Source organism: Cinclus cinclus, chromosome 15 (genome assembly GCF_963662255.1).
Source record: "Cinclus cinclus chromosome 15, bCinCin1.1, whole genome shotgun sequence".
In the NCBI taxonomy this organism is placed as follows: domain Eukaryota; kingdom Metazoa; phylum Chordata; class Aves; order Passeriformes; family Cinclidae; genus Cinclus; species Cinclus cinclus.
The window spans coordinates 12802681-12819946 of NC_085060.1; the positions used below are offsets into that span (position 1 = coordinate 12802681).

The window sequence follows — 17266 nt, forward strand, 5'->3', positions numbered from 1 at the left end:
ATTTTTACCTCTCACTGTTTCAATATTAAGAATATGAATATTAAGAATATTAATATTAATGAGTGGTGAAGGTATGTAGGTTTTGGTCTCCCTATGACATTTGCTGGATACTTGGTTTAGTCATGCTGGCCAGACCACTATTGGAAGCTTCTGGAAGGATCAGGTGATGTGGGAGTGAAAAAGGCATGGACAAGCGATCATTATCATGATCTTCTGTCATCCAAATACACAGGTCTTAATATTCTTTGGGGTTTTTTTCAAGTGCCAAAGCCTATAGAGTTAACTTATAAGTAAAAAGGTAGCCAAATAGATTATTTATTGTAAAACACTGGGAAATCATTTGCTATGTGAGTGGCATTAATATGTAATCTTTGTTTCACAGATACAATTTATGTAGAGCCACCAAAGCAACAAGATGTGAGAACAACCAAATACTGGTAAAAAAAAATGAAAAGACTGAATTTCAATCTTTCCATGATGTATTCCTGAACAGGGCAACTGTTTATTCCCTGTATAATACAATGTTATTTTGAACTGCAATGCTTTAGAGATTCTTGTTTATAACAGTCACTGCAGTGTGAAGTCATGTTTTTTTTTCCTGATTGTTTTTGGTTTTTTAGCTGCTCAGCAGAAAATTGTATTTTTATTGAAGTTGACTCAAGGTGCATGCTGGATTATCGTGTTCAAAGTCAAGGAGAAGGTTTCATGATTGCTCTACAAACTTAATCATCAGTGAATTACCTTAGGAATTGACAGAATTTCAAAGCTATTTATTTTATTCATAAATTCTGTGGCTGTTGTAACCAAGACACAACATGGAATCAAGTTGAGCAATAAAATTGTGTTTTAATAAATACTCTGATAGAGCAATGCTTGCATTATCATAAGGCCAACATTGTGTGAAGTCAGACAGCTTTTTCACATTAGAATAGCTTATAGTAATTTGCAAGCTTTATAATGTGAGTTTGAAATGCTGTGAATCAACAAGACACATATTGCATAGATAGATATAGTAAAAATAATAAATTGTTCCATTGATATGTCAGTATTACAGGGTTAAGTAAAAAGAGCCAGCAGCTGCAAGGCTGCAAGTCTGTGATTGAGTATGGGGAGTGAGCATGTTCCAGAACAGCTCAGGCAGCCTCCAAGAGGTGCCAGCACCTGCACTTCCATAGGTACCTTCTCTGCAGGTGGCAGCTCCCACATGGGCTCAGGAAGAGCAGCCCTGGGAGCCAGTGTCTGTCGCTGCCACAGCACACAGGAGCAGTCTGAGGGTCTTGTTGATAACTGCAGTAGAGGCAAGACAGCCAATTCTTCTTTCTGAAGTCCATTAGGTCAAAAGACTCAAAGCTTGCAGTCATGCTGACACTTGTGAACTGGCAACTATTTTGAAATTACCCAGCTGTAAAGAATACCTTGTGCTTCTTTTTTGAAATAAGAACCTAGTTGTAAACAATATTGAAATAATTATTTTTAAATACATGTAAATACGTGTAAACTTTTAGACAGTTGTTTTGTTGATGCTGCAGTAATCTTTTTCTTCTGTAGTAATTTCAAGGTAAAAATGCTACATTAAGAAATCTGGACTCTTTTTGAGAGGAAAATCTTTAAAATCAACTAATTTATAAGTATTGCTGTTCACAGTGGGTCAGATGTGTACAGACTTCTGGGACATATTTTGTACTTAAGAATATTCCTCCAGAACTGAAATTGGCTGGGAAAATGCCTTATCTTGTATTTTATACTGTCTGATAAAAAGGTGATACCATTAAAGAAACCCATTTGTTATAATTAAGTAGATAGAAGTGGGAACCTTTCATCCAGAAGTTTTGAGGCAAAATGCAATGAAAAGTTCTGCTGTAAAATTACTTCTAATAATGATTCATAGTAAAGCTGAGTTTTCTATTGTTATAATAAATAGACCTCCAGCGTAGTATGTCTTTTATCCTTTGGAGGGCCTGTAATTGCAGAAATATCTCTCACTCTCACCATAAATTCAGATAAGCCTGAGAATCTTGTCAAACTCTTCTGTAGAAAACTTCTAAATTAAGCACATTCCTTAGAGTGAGAACAACCCTTCTAGTTTTCCAAATGCTTAATTCTGTCCAAAGAGGGCAAAAGTAGTATTTATTGACCCTATGGTAAATACTTTGCACAATGAATCAATACAAAAGAAACAAAATAAAACTCTTCTCCCCACCCCCTGAAATTTGTAACTGCTCATTTCCTGGATAATGAAACCTTGCAGAAATTTAAAACTCGGTGTTCCTTGATGTATATTGATTTTGAAAGAATTTGGACCAGTATATGGTAGTTTAATGTTCAAGTTTGAATTACAAAGGGCTTCAGACTTTAATCCACCTTTATTGGGTTGAACAATTGTACAGTTTTAAGCCAATGAGTTCTTCAGTGCCTATAGTTGCCCTCCACATGATGAGGGAATAGATGCCATTTAGAATGGGTCATTGTTTTGAGGGGACTGTTTATTTAAGAAATAGTGAATTCCATAGATTCATTCAGTAATCAGAAGTCTTGTGTTCAAATTAGATCAGTCCATGTAGTTATAAATGTCTGGGCATTAATGGCAGAAGTGAGAGTGCTGCAAGCAGGCAGTTTCTAGCACTGTAAGCTGTTAGGTCTCTTTCTTATACTGAGTTGTATAAGTAATAACACATTATTTTAATAAAATACGCAAATAAATACCTGGCGAGCAGTATATATTTGTTATAACTTTTTTTCAGAGCATTCTGAATATCTGGAATATACCTGGCTCTGAAATGGATTTAGTTCTGGATAATAGCTTGCACTACTTCTGATTTGCTTTGGCTCTTTTAATGGTTCTTTTGGTCTGCTTTCTTGTAGCAAGGCTGTCCGATACCAATTTATTAGTATTAAAAAAGGAGAAACAGCCACAAAGTATGTTTTAAAACCTACCTTCTTTTGATGCTTTGAAACACAGCTTTCAGCTTGATCCTTGTGAAGCAAAGTTTGCTTTGTACCTTCTCTCTGCACAGTCGTGCATGGGACTGGGCTTTGCCCACCTCTTCCTTGTGCACGTATTGGAACACATAAAATGGCAGAGTATGTGTTTAAATAACACACATGAGAAGTGAAAACCAAGGACTTAGGATGCTGTCAAGGCTTTTATGGCTATTCCCCACAAAAAAATCCCAAAAAAAACCCCCACTTTGAACACCAAGGTTGTTCTTGAGTGTTGACTGTACCAGCCTGCAGAAGCTGCCAACAGTAGCTGTAATGAGTGAAGAGACGTGTATATAAATGTGGCTTTCCTTCCAACTCATTGGATCAGAATCATGTTCTGAATGCTTCAGGAAGCTGATAACTAAGATGTCTCTCTATGTTTGTCTGAACAAAGAGGAAGACTTTGATGTATGCTGTATACTTTGCATTATTGTACTGTAGTGGGTCACTTGAGCCTCAGTGTTGGGACTTGCTGCTGCTACAGGCAGGCCATCATGGAATACATGACAGGATGACTTCTGAGGGACTTTGGGAAGGTGGATTGTGTGAGGCCTCTTGGACTTGAACATGTACCTCTCTAAATAACTGGGGTTTTCTAATGTTCTCTAGATATAGTTTGACTTTGCCTACAAGAAGTTACTGATTTTTTTTTTAAATAAAATTTGCACATGTGTACTGGAAAAATCTCTGTTCTGTGCACATAGTGGTGGAATATTTGTAGGTAAAATAACAAATGGGCTTTTGTTTAAGAAACAACCAAAACCAACAGCCAACACCACACACACAAAAGTAACAACAAAACTTTTGACTACAAGATTGCATACAGGGTCTATCTATCCCCAGCTGGATATTTTGATGTGTGGCAGGGACGGGGGTTACAAATAGAATAGTATGCACTGTAGATCAGTGCTTAATTTGTACATAAAAAGGAAAACTTTGTTTGGGGTAGTTTGTATTGTAAGGATGACATCTAAAGGCACTGTATCAGTCATTTATTTCCATTGAAAAGATTCTATTTTTGAGCAATGGAAACTGTATATGTAATTTCATTTATACATTACTGATAGAGTATAGAAAACCTGTTGCTATGACTCTGAAGATGTATCTAACTTGTCATTGATCTGTACATTGCTGCATCACTACTTTACGCAGATTCTTATGATCATTTATTTAAACAGATTGTAGTAACTGCTACAGTTACAACAGGAATTGTAATATCAAGTCTTTCAGTGTATCTCAGATGTGTATCCTTGTGATTAAGCGTAATCCTTTACCAAATGTCTGGCTGGAATCTCATCTTGGAGCAATGAAAAAATAGGTGCTGGAACAGAGGCCCCTCACCCCAACCTCTACTTTTATTTATTTAATAGGTCTTGTTTTGTATGTTATGTTTTCCCCCATAACAGGTTTGTGCCTTTTATTGGATATTTATTTAAAAGGAGCTATGATAATTTAGGTTGCTTTTTTCAGATGTATTCTTGTACAGCTGTTCTTTTATGTGAGTTTCTTCATTTTATAAAAATGTGTGGAAAATATACTAGCCACAAACTGGGGAAAAAAGTTCTAAGGATTTATGTTCTATGAATATTTTTTTTTAAATAAGCCTAAGCACAAGACTGGCTGTGTTGATATTTTAATTGTGGAACGTCACAATTTGTTAATATGCAAATTGTTCATTTTTTAAAAGACTGCTCATATCCACATATTTGATGAAACAAATTTTGGAAAAAAATAAACTTTGGCATATGCAAGGTATGTGTATGTGATCATTTTTTGTGTTCTCAGGCTTAAGGCTTTCTGTAATGCTGATAAGACATGGCTGAATTAGGATGCTTAATTGGCACGCGTTTACATTGGAGAAGAGAAGGCTCCAGGGCGACTGAGTTGAGTTTGCCTAGGGCTGGATTCATTCCCCAGCCATCATCACTGCAGCAGTGTGGAGAGCCTGCAACGGACAGGCTAAGGAAGCGTGCTCGCTGCACGTGCTCCTTCTTTGTAAATTAGAAAGTTCTGGTTTTTAGTAGTTGTATTTTTGTTTCTTTAGGTTTCAGGGATACGTTTTCAGTTGTGAGCTTGGACTACTTAAGAGTTCGCTCTTGTTCGTCTTCCATGTCAGTGCTGAAGCAGCACTGAGCTGTGGGCTCCCTCAGCAATTCAGTGAACCGACTGCGAGGGCCGAGGGCATCTTATGAGGGTGAACACAGGGCAAGCATTCGCGCTGATCCTTTAGAAATGTTTACTGTAAATTGTTAAAGGCATTGCTCCTGTTTGCTCTATTTGGACTGTCCTCTACGCTATGGGAAAGGCACAGCAGCTGCGTTTAGAAACAAGGGCGCTTCCTCCGCAGGCAGAGGGTGGGATAACCTCTGGTATCCTTCCCGAGACACGGCACACCAGCCGCGGACAGCTCCTGCCGGCCCAGGCCGCCGCCGGAGCCTTCCCCTCCCGCCCGCCTTCCTCATCCTCATGGGCCAATGGGCGGTGCCCGGGCTGCCGCGGCCCCGCCCACCCCGCCTCGCCGCACGCTCGGCGCCGACGTGATGACGCACGGCCCCGGCGTCCTGGCGCACGCCGCGCATGCACCGTCCGTTCCCAAATGGCGGCGGCCGGAGGCAGTGAGGCGGCGGCGGGCGGGAGGCGCGGCCCGCTCGGCATCCCTGAGGCGGCGTTCGTGGTGAGTGGGGCTAGCGAGCGGGGCTGGGCATTCCCGAGGCGGCGTTCATGGGGAGGGAGGCCGAGGAGTGGGGACTGTGTTCTGCCAGCTGGGCCCGGCCGCCGTGAGGCGGCACCTCGAGGGGCGCGGATGGCGGAGGCCCTTCACGGCTTCTAGTCCTGGGCCTTTTCCCGGGCGCGTTGCTCTGTTTCAATCCCGACCTGGCGCTTTACCTTACAAGAAACTCAGCTCCCCGCGTTAAGCACTATCGTGTTATTGCACTGCCAGACTCGGGACAGTGAGCAGCGTGTTGAGAGCCCTCCTAGCGCACACTGTACGGAGCACGCCTTGCTGCTCCTGCTCCACAGGTAATGGGGCCGTGCTCCAAGCACCTTTCCATACATCTTCCTCTCTTAATCAAGTTTTACACTGCTGAGAAGTTTCACTCTTCAGAAGCACTCATGTGTTTTTAAAAACCAGTAAATGGGTAAATGTGTATCTTCTGAAAAACAGGCCGAACTTGTTCACCCAATTCTAAAAACTGATGTACTGGGCATTTGACGATTCTGTTGAGCAGTTCAAAAGCAGGAATCAGTGACTTATGCAGTGGCATCATCTCCCAATCATCTGTTCGCTTTCAGCTGTGAGCTCACTCTTGGTACACAGTCTTGATTGCCGTTTTATTTCCTTTAATTGATAGCTGTTGATCAGAGTGGCTGTACCTGGCTGTCTTGGTAATCTTGGGAAGTGTTGTATGTCTGCCCCATCTGATACAATTGCTCTTATAGAAATAAATTAGTTTGTCTTGAATTTCCGTGTTTCTAAATGTAGTGCTTGTACTGCTGATGTGTTTTTGTCTGGGCATAGGGCCTGATCAGACAGGTACAGTGCATTTACTTTCAGTGATCCAGTTTCTCCTTTAAGGCTTTTTAATAATTAGGATCTGGCAAATCCTTACTGGGCTGGAAAACCATTGCTGCTTCCAGCTAAATTCCATACTTCATGGGAGACCAGCATAGATGAAAGGGAAGGGCCATGTCTTTAGCTGTCCTGTGAGACCTCACTGATACTGACAGAGGACAACTTGTGGTCTGTGCTGACTCTGCAGTGCAGGTGGCCACCCTGGCAGGAAGCAGGATGTAAACAGCCTGAGGAAATACTTTAAGGGCATCTGTTACATCCCTCATCCCATGCTGGTGGCAGCCTTTGTAGCTGTTGTGTTTGGTTCCATGTAGTTTCCTTTCAGTACCTGTGTCTGATGTATCTTGCATGCTGTATCATGTGGCTCCAAGAGTTCTGGGGCTGTGCCTTAGTCCTGTGCTTCTCTTCAGCTCTTTGTTACCTTATGGATCTTCATAACCTCTGCATCTAAACATCTTGGAAGCTTCCTAATTCTCAGTTTTGAGAGGTGTTCTTGTCAAATGCACATGTGTGCAGAAGAGATCTTTGATGGTGATCATAGGCTACTTGGATGTAGATGTTAAGATAGACTTTCTCCTTTTATTCACAATGAGCCTGCACTGAGAAGTTGTAATGCTATTCTGCTCTCCTGTCTTGAGGGTAGGTTTTACTAGAGCATTTTAATTTCAGAAAATAGGTTTCTATTTCAAAAACATCTAAAGACTTGCTGATCTCTTGCTTGGCATATCCTCCCCACACGCTGCATGGGCAGTCTTACTGTGAATCTTGTCATCAGAGATGTTTTCTGTAAGTGTCTTGGTTCAGTAGAGGCTCTTCACACAATTTATGGCTCTTGTCTTCTCTGAGGCAGTTGTTCTGTGGACTCCTGTCCCGCTCCAGGTTTCAAGTGATGTTGAGCACTCAGAGTAAGTATTGTGAGGACACAGGGTTTTACTAGATAACAGACTCTCCAGACAGAACTTTAAGCTGCGGTGGTTTTGAGCTGTTGCCCAGACATTTCCAAATAAAATGCCTTCTTTGTTCTGCCTTCTTCAGCAGGTGTGATGATGCAGGTCTGCAAATACGTGTCTCTTGTCATGGCCCCAGATGATGAAGCTCTCTGCAGAGTGAGTGCCTGCAGCTCTTTATTTGGGTCATCACTCAGAAGAGAACCGTAGGGACACATGGGAATGTGCTGTCCTGCTGCATTTCAGGGCTTCTACAGAACATTCCTGTGGCTTGGTGTGAATTTTACAAAATTATGTTTTACCAGTGAATTTTCTTCCTAAAGAGATATAGATGAGTTTTGGCAGGTCTTTGCAGAACCTGTAAGTTTCAAGAATTCTGCAGTGGAGTTGCTGTGGAATATACCACAAAGTGGGGATCCTAGTGGCTTTGACAGCCAGCTGTGCCTCAGAGCTGTTCTGGTCAAGCCTAAAGAAGTGACTGTGCCTCAGCCTTGCAGATGGGGAGATGGGACAAGAGTCTGACCAGCAGGCTTGGAAGCCTCAGCTGGAAAACCCTGGGGGTAAATCTGAGCTTGCCTTGAACTGGGACATTGTGTAGTGGAAGGAGATCACCACTATATACGGGGCCTGGATTTACTTCTGGATTCACTTCTCAGCATCTTTGCTTCAGGAGGACATGGATTGTGTCCTGTCCATGTGCACAGACAGAGGGGAGCTGAGGCAGAGCTGGATGCCAGGCAGGATGGGGGAGCTGCTGTTCACTTGCTTTTGCTTTCTGCCCTAGGTGGTTTAAATGAGCAGAGCTGCTTCCACAAATGGGAGTGTCATTTCACGGTATCCTCAGGCCTCAGTTCAAGAACACTTTCCCAAACCTAAACATTTTTTTTTCTTTGTTGAAGGCTTCTCTAGGAGCTTTATCTAGAGGCAGGAATGCTTCCTGGACTGTGAGGTAGCTCAAGACATTTTTCAGGCAGTCTGAGGTGTGGTCTCTTGAATTTGGATCTACCACCTGGACAGTGTTGCCTGCTGCAGGTTGTGGAGTTCATGTTCTGCTACAGATTTCCTTAATGATGAGGAAGGCAGGGACTTCTTACCAGTAAGTTTCTTTAGCTAAGGGAGTTAAGGCATTGTAGCGAGGGGTAGCAGCTCTATGTCTGATATCACTTTAGTAACATATTAGTCTTTTTCTGGTGTGAAACTTCTAGAATGGAGATACCAAGTTCAAAAGGAGGAGCCGAAGAGGCCTGTGGTAGGGCTTCCATCAAGTTTTACTGAGGTTTTACTTGTGTAGACAAGGGCAGAATTGCCTCAGTGGGGAGTGGGGTCATCTGGAATTATATGTGTAAATGGCGAGGCCAGAAACATGTGGTTGATCTCTGGCTTCTGATGTACCTTTCAGAAGCTGGGAACATTGTCCCCCAGCACATGAGCTGCTTCCTGGCATTCTGAAGGAGGCACATGCCAAGGCTGACATCCTTGCCAGCTCAGGCCTTTCTTCTCTGGCAGCTTTTCCTGCCAGTCCTGTGGCTCTCACGGTCAGTTGATGGTAGGACTGGCTGGAGTTGTTCTCTAGAGGTTTCTGTGGCTTCCTAACTATAGAAGGAGCTTTTGAAGCCAGGCTGTTCACTTCCATAGTGCCTGTCTGAGCAGATACCTCAGTTTTCCCCCCTTTGCATATTTCTCTGCCACAACATGCATGATCAGGCTCCTCTTCTCCTTCATCAGTTTTATGCAAAAAAAGTTCATAGTCTGGTTAGCAACAGAGAGTCATTATCCCTGCTTCAGAGGTAGGAAATGCAGGTTTTAGCCATGCTCCATGGATACCTACCCCTGTAAGGTGTCACTTGACAGTCCTTGTCAGCCAGGACTGAAAGTACCACTAACCATGTACCCATGAATGTGGTTATGAAGTAATCCTTGCACCTATCCCTTAGTTCCCTACCAAAAAAAGCCATGAGGGGGGAAAATGAAGAGATGACTAAGAAAAGAAACAAAATGCTTTTGTACTCCAGTCCAGAAAAATGTCTGTTTACATTTCAAACCCGGTCTATATGAAACTAAAGTAAGATGATACCATGTCTATGTCTAGGATTTCCATAAAACTCTTGTAACACTGAGGGTTTCTTTCTCCCCTTAAAGGAAGATGTAGATTCTTTTATGAAACAGCCTGGAAATGAGACAGCAGATGTAGTTCTTAAGAAGTTGGATGAGCAGTATCAGAAGTATAAATTTCTGGAACTTAATCTTGCTCAAAAGAAGAGGAGGTAAGTTGTAATTTTTGCAGAATTGGGAAATGTTTAGCACAGTTCTGTGGGTTTTTTTTTAAATAGTAAGTCTAGTGGCCATGAAGGCCACTGGGGATCCCAGTGCCTCTGCCAGGGCTGTTGGGGAGAGTGATGCCCTCACCTCTGGAGAGCTTTTGCTTAAACAGTGCAGAGTCCTGTGGCACTCACTGTCAGAATAGTCTGTGAACCTCAGAAGAAACACTTGTTCTGTTTTACTTGAAGTGGTTTCATCCTATATTTCTGTGAGGTTTCCCTGTGCTCTGGGAGATTACACATATGCAAAATGTACCATTTTAGTAAAAGGGGGTCTGTTACTGTTACTGTGTGTTGTTCTGATGTGAAGGCTGAATGGATTGCTGTGCTTCCAATGCCAGTGAGCCTTGGTGTGGTGAGGGGCAGGTGAAGCTGGAGCTGAGCTGCCTTTACATGCCATGTCTTTCAAACCTGCATTTGTAAGCTGGAAAAAGCTGCTAACAAGTTTTTTAAGTGGAGGGTGGACTGTATTAATAAAACTGATCACTTGTTTAGGAAACATTGTGTCTCTGTAAAATAATAAATTATGACTGTTGTTAATTCACAGGCTAAAAAGTCAGATTCCTGAAATTAAACAGACATTAGAAATTTTAAAACACATGCAGAAGAAAAAGGTAAATTATTTTGAATATCTAATGAGTATGAAAAGCTAACTACCTTTCCACCCTAACAGAACACATTGCAAGAAATGTTTTGGAGAGCACACTTAATATGCCTTTATAAATAACAGAATTTTTTTTAAAGGTATGTAGTACTTTCTGAAAGCTAGTTCAAAAAGTTAATGTTTGTACTGCAAACATTTGTATTTTTAATAGTATATAGATTGCAGCTAAGCTTTGACTTCATCTCCATTCTTTATAGAGATTATAGAAATCTTTATAGAGATATCTGTATTGCTTTTAAATATGTCTTTTAAAAATGCTTTATTCTTGGAGCTCTAGCTTTAAGGTTGAAGTACAGTTATATAGAATTCCATGCAAGTTAATACTGTATCCATGGCAGAAAGCAGAAAAGTGTGCTCTTTATTCTAAGTTTTATGTCATCAACGTGTTTCCAGTGAAAATAGCAATTGTAAGTTTTATCATTTGTCTTAAGGATTCTACACATCCAATGGAAACCAGATTTTTATTGGCTGATAATCTCTACTGCAAAGCTTCAGTTCCACCTACAGATAAAGTTTGTTTGTGGTTGGGGGTAAGTAAAATGGAACTTCCTCTGAAAGTGTTTCAATAACTTAGAAAAGGCTTGTGAAAGAGTTTTGGTTTCTGTTTCCCCTGGTTGTAGGGGGCATGATTCTGTTGATGGCATGGTGGCACTGCGCCCTGGCAGCAGAGTGCATCTAACCAGGCAACTTCAGTGTGTTAGTGAAGATTTCTTGTTCCATTTTATTTGGTTCCTGAACAATAAAACTGCAGAGAATTGTCTTTTTGCTGGATTGTTCTTTCCAAAAAGTTTGTTTGTGTTTCCCTTACAATTTCTGTCACTTTTTGGTTCAAATTAACATCCAGCAATGCCTGGCATGGGAATGTGCCCAGCAAAATAACTTAGTTTGGCTTCCCATCTTTTCTGTGTTATTTGTATTCAGCATCTTGCTTTCCCTTTTCATGCACCTTTCTAGGGAAAGATGGGATTTCTGTTGCTCACAGGTATCTGCCAGCATTTACAGTGGACTTTGCACTAAAGCCTGGTGGGATCAGCATTCACAACCCAGATTGCTAAGTGCTTAAGCAATATCAGGTTGGAGTATTTTGTATTTAGAGGCTTCATTATATGTGGAGATTAACCTGCTGATGCTTATTTTGAGACTTTTAAATCATGGTTATTCCTAAATCCCAGTGTTGGCTGCCAAACAAAACCTTTTGGTTAGGACAGAAACACTGTTGACACATGAACAGTCGAGACTAACCTTTCCTACTTCTATCATAAAAAGAAAAACAATTTCTGATACCTGTTGTTATTAGGAGGCTGTCTTCAGAATTCATAAACACTGAATTTTATGGAGCATCCCAGGTTTATTTTTCTAACAGAACATCAGAGAAGGTTCATCTTACTGACAGTTCACACTTAGAAGCTATAATGAAATGTCATGCACAATTCATTTTATTTAGGTGTTCTTGGCCTTCTGCCTTTCTCCTGCTTGTTGCCTACAGTCTGTGTTGGGCTGTGCATGTATTTCACTGTTACTGGGGACCTCCCCCCTCCATTTGCTTTAAAGAGCAACTTACCTAGCTCTGGCAGCTCAGTGTAGCCAGCCCTCTGTGGAATGCTGTCAGTCACAGACTGTGGCTCTCTTCAGGGTACAGTTCTTGAATAGGACAAAGCTTCACTGGTGCATTTCCACCTGATACTGCTCTTTTATCTTGTTCTGTGGTAGCTTCTTCCTGAAACAACCACGTGTGGATTAAAAACCAGCACCACAGCTTCAGAGAGGACTTTTACACCTGTGATATCTTTTAATACCTGTAGTAGCTCTTGTTACTGACAGTGCTAGCTGTTTGTCAGCATTCCACACAGAGCCTGAGATTTATCTTGAATCCAGCAAAAACTGTTTCTAGAGTTGTGTGGCACCTGAAAGGTGCTGCTAAGAAATACAAGGTCTCTCACTTTTCAGATACTGTGAGGATGAGATGCTAATACCTGAAAGGCTGGATGTGATCCCCAGGGGAAGAAATCCCTCCTTGCTTAGCTATAGGAAGAGAACTTACGTCACTAGGGAGATTTATTAGTCAGTTACTGAAGGGGTGGAGGCCTCAAGAGGATTTGGACATTGCCTGTCCTGGATCTTGTCTTGGTCTGTCAGAAGTCTGTTACTAATGTGATCAGTTACGAACAACAGCCTAAAAATACACTTAAGTGTGGCTTAGTCCTTACAATGAAAGAGTAGGAGCTTTTACCAGTCTTTCTTTTTTAGGCCAATGTGATGCTTGAATATGATATTGATGAAGCTCAGGCTCTTTTAGAGAAGAATTTGTCAACAGCCACAAAAAACCTCGATCTTCTAGAGGAAGACCTGGATTTTCTCAGAGATCAGTTCACCACTACAGAAGTCAGTATCCTTTTCATTAATGTGAGGGAGGAGATGTATGTGAAAGCCAACATCCAGGTAACGACCAACTTTCTGGTGTGCTTTTATCTTAGACTGGCTGCCTCAAAATTCTGTAGCACCTGTGAACTTTACTGTCCTAGCAATGAAATGGAATACTGTGTTTGCAGGGCTGAGTTGGAGGTTGGTGTGTGAGAGGCAACAAAACTTGTGTTTGTGTCCTGATGAAATCTGCTGCAGTGGTTGCAATCCAGACTGACTGCAGAGTGAGTTGGAAGTGTGGATTGATGCCCAGGTTACCACCTTAAAGCACAGTGAGCCTTCCTCTAGAACATATGAATATTGTTCCTTGTTGCCCATGACACTCTTTGCAGCTGCCTCCAAGCAGCACAAGCTGTGCTGCAGCAAACTTGGCACTGGCTTGGGCTGTGCTCAGTGTTTTTTAAATTTCTTTATACTGTCATGAACCATGTCCTGGGTATGTGGGCTTATTTTTTATACTTCCTAGTTAAAAACTATTGTAATGAGTGTAGCCATTAACTAAAGCATTAGATTTAGTTTAATGAAAGCACAACTACTTCTTTCAAGTTGACACTTGAGCTGTCTTAGTGCTGCAGGAGTTTGGGATACCTGAAAGAGGCAAATACAGCTGACACAAGCAGCTTGACAGAAATCAGCAAAGAGTTAGGAAAAACTAAAATTGCATTTCTGTGCAATCTCTTTTTGGAGGCTTTGAAAGTAATATATAAATACTGCAGTTACCAACAGCTACCAGTGTTCTGAAAGCTGAAGCTTTGCACCAAGTCAGCCCTTTCATGAAATGGTTTCTGTACTGGCTGTTGTAACTAAGTTGCCAACTCTGTAATCTGCTTTTTCTCCTTTTTTAAAAATCTTTTTTTTCCCCTCTCTTTTCTGATAGCATGAACTGTTTCCTTAATTCCACATCCTCAGATATGGCTAGAGTTTATAATTGGGATGTAAAGAGAAGAAACAAGCAAGACCCTTCCAAAAACAAAGCATAGTTTTTCCAATTTTAAATGTGGTTTCAATTTCCAAGTATTTTTTATTTAAACACCCCCAAACTTCATTCAGGACTGAGTTACTTTCAGCATTTCAGTAAATAGTAAAATATATAAAAACTAATGGTGAGCACCATTTTATTTATTTGTAAACTCAAAATTTGGTTTCATGCATGCTTCATGAAATTAATTATTTGAAAAGGCACCACACAGTACAGCAAAGGATGTAGTATTTTGATCAGACGAGTCTGTCATAAATAAATTTCTACCTGAAAGCCTGTCTGAAAAGCTGAGGGGTATGTAGGAAATGGACCCTGACATGTTCACAGGCTAAGGCAATGCAGGGTTTTGTGTTTTTTTTCGTCTCCGTACAACTGATGAAGTTAACTCTGACTTGGGCTGGGAAGATGTGCAACTGTAATGCTCTAGGAAACAACGAAAAATAGAGTGGAATCTTGGGGTTTGTTTCAGTCAGTTAATGGCAGCACCAGTCTGCAGGCATTCCTGGATATCCATTTTGGATAAACTTCTAGTAACTCTGGGTTAGCTTACTGCCTGTTACTGAGCTCGCAGCACTTGACATGCAGCAGTTTGTGATTTGTCCTCAGAGAGCAGTGGGAAGGGAGTGAGCACTCGGTGCAGGGGATGTCAAGCCTGCAGGTCTCACCCCTTGTTTCTCACACGTGTGCATATATTGGTTGTTTCGCCAAATGCGCTGAACAAGGACCCAAGAGCCCACAGCTTGTGAGAGCCTCCCATTTCCACCCCCTTGGCCCAGATGTCCGGTTCAAATGTCTGAACACAGCTTCCAGGTGGTGAAATCTGGGTTAAATCCGAATGGTTGACTGGAACATGACTTCTGGTAGTACAGTTGGAGTATTTTTTTGGTCCTTATGAAGCCTTGCGAGATTGTTGCCTCTTACCTTTGCAGTTTCTTTCTAAAATTAAATGCTCAGTGGTGATATCAGTGGCTAATAATCACATTCTGTGACTGAGAGTACAGGTTCCACTGCAAAATAAATGCAGGTGTTAACTATTCAATCTTCACGTAAGAAACAATATACCTGTAAATTTTTTGTACTTTTATTTCATGATATTAAAATAGTAAAACCTAAACAGTTGTGGAAAACAGCTGTTTTTGTGCATCTTTCTTTGTGTGAAAGTCATGCATGTGATGTGTGATCTTCTATTAATGTTTCCCTCCCTTAACTGGGTGGGGGGGTGAAAAATTCCATGGAAGCAGCAGACTTTGAAAAGTGTGGCTGCTGGATCCTGGCGTGAATGAAAGGGGGAGTGTGAGTCAGCATGAGTTGGTGATTGAAAGCAAGTGATTCATCAGCACTGTGCCAGTCAAAAGTGAGCTGCAGGGAAGGGCAGAGAGTAGGTAAATCCTTAGCACTGGTCTCCAGTAAGTGCCTGGACTCATCCTTCCCCAGGGCTGTGCTGTTTGTTTCAGTGTCTGGCTGCAGCAGAGGAACGTGGAGCTCCTCTGTATTCTCCAGCAGGTATCTGCTACAGCAGCAGGATGTGGGGCTGGGCAGGCTGCTGCTTTCCATTTTCTTTAGCATCAGCAATGATGGAAAAGCAGCTGCAAACACAGCCTGATTTCTCTTACAGTTTTTTCTTCAGTTTGGATTAATGAGATCCCAACAGGCTGTGCTTTCCTCCCCTCCCCCCCAACCCCTGGCTGGTCCTAAGGCAGCAATTGCCTGCCTTTGTTGTGCACAACTAAACGACCAGTTAAGCATTTTTGCACAGCAAAAGCAGAACCGAGCAAAATCAACCCCACCATATGCCACTGCTGGGAACCTGCTGCTGTGTGTCAGAGGGGCTGGTGACAGCCTTGGAGCTGAAATGGCTCCTGTGTTCAAAGGTGTCTGGGTCCTGGGGGATGGGAGATAGCTGTGTCCATCATATATTGGGGTTTGGCATTTGTGTGTTTGATCTGAGGTAAATAACTCCAAAACTCACAGATGAGCTCAATGACTAATCCTTGTCTAGGTCTGCTCTGCCTTTGCTGTTGTAGCTGCCATGCCACCAGACCTGCAGAGGCCTCCTGGAGGGGCCAAGGCTGCAGTGGCTGCAGCTGCTGGGAGCAGTATCTGGTTTTGTCTCATAGCAGCTGGTCGGGTTTTTCTCAGCAGGGCAGAAGACAGGTTCTGCAGAGTGAGGCAAGTCCTGCAGGGAATAGTGTCCAGTGGCTGTGAGGCAGTGCCTGGGAGTGGTGGATCCAGCCCTCGCTGGAATACAGAGCAGGGACAGGGAGCAGGGAACACACTAAGAAAGAAGGGGCAGGGGGAAAGGGAAAAAACCAAAACCACCAAAGTTTCTTTACAAGTTTTGAATTTCACATTATCACATAGTAATCATTTTGCTAAATACAAGCATATTTTCAATCACATACAGACAGCTAAATACAGCATTATTTTCACATTTTGTTACAGTGCATAACAAAGCGAGAACAGTGTAAAGTATGCTTTTATTCTGGAGGTTCTGAGCAAGTTCAGTTTAACATGCAGATTATTTTTAACGTGTGGTAGAGACCACAAAGTTAGCTTTTGCTTTTTCTTCCGCTTTTTTTTCTCCTAGAGTATAAGAGCTCCTGACCTTTAGCCTGTGAGAGGTATCACTTTCTGATTTCTCAAAGTCCCTCTAAGTCAAAGCATTAAAACCAGTTGTTAGAAAAGAATTCTTAGCGTATCCAATAAGTTCATCATCTTAGAAAAAACATTCCAAATTTTGTACAGATGAATCTACATTTCCAATATTTTAATAAGCTGTCTAGAAAATGCAAGGAATTAGAAAAAGATGTAGATAATGATTTCTCTATCATTTAATATAACAATTTTTTAAGTAGTTAAGACTGTGTACATTTTCTCCTGTACTGTTCCTCTTTAGAATTAGAACACTTCTGTATTTAAATTGAAGATTTACTCTGACGGCCTGAATGCACTTACTGGCTTAGGCTGTCTGGAATTTCTCCCTGGGAGCAGTAAAGGGGAACGTCCAAAACCCATTAAATAAAATATTGTCTGTTTCATGAAAAGTGATCTTTCCTCTCTGGCCAGGCTCTCATATAGGGAATTACAGAATTTGACTATTGCTGAAATGCCTGATCCAACTCTTCACTGCCCCTCATGTCACACTCTGGCTCTGCCCCTGGGGCTGCTGCTATCCTCAGCCAGACACACCTAGTGTCCAGCTAGCCCCTGCAAAGCTGAAGTAGCTGTTTGGTGGACTTTCCATCCACAGAACAAAGAAACTGACCCTTTGGTACTGTCTGTCCTTGCCTTTGTGAAATGCAACTCACTGAGCTGGTCTGAGCAAACCCCACACTCTGCCCTGACATCTGCCTGGGTCCTGGGGTGCTCCCTGCACTCACC

The 17266-nt window shown here is 41.9% G+C and overlaps 1 protein-coding gene across 4 annotated transcripts in view; it reads left to right on the forward strand.

The window, feature by feature from the left end:
* Nucleotides 1–14156, forward strand: part of VBP1 (VHL binding protein 1) — a 39124-nt gene extending 24968 nt beyond the window's left edge. The window contains exons 1-7 of one of the 4 annotated variants that reach the window (XM_062502917.1): nucleotides 5587–5656; nucleotides 7592–7662; nucleotides 9643–9767; nucleotides 10369–10435; nucleotides 10917–11015; nucleotides 12733–12871; nucleotides 13816–14156. In XM_062502917.1, the coding sequence (XP_062358901.1) occupies nucleotides 7600–7662; nucleotides 9643–9767; nucleotides 10369–10435; nucleotides 10917–11015; nucleotides 12733–12871; nucleotides 13816–13886 (564 nt within the window). In that variant the 5' untranslated portion in view covers nucleotides 5587–5656; nucleotides 7592–7599 and the 3' untranslated portion in view covers nucleotides 13887–14156. Of the gene's footprint in view, nucleotides 1–382; nucleotides 4738–5585; nucleotides 5657–7591; nucleotides 7663–9642; nucleotides 9768–10368; nucleotides 10436–10916; nucleotides 11016–12732; nucleotides 12872–13815 lie in introns of those variants that run through there. The other 3 variants (XM_062502916.1, XM_062502913.1, XM_062502915.1) reach the window with 3 other exon arrangements.
* Nucleotides 14157–17266: the final 3110 nt, after the last annotated feature.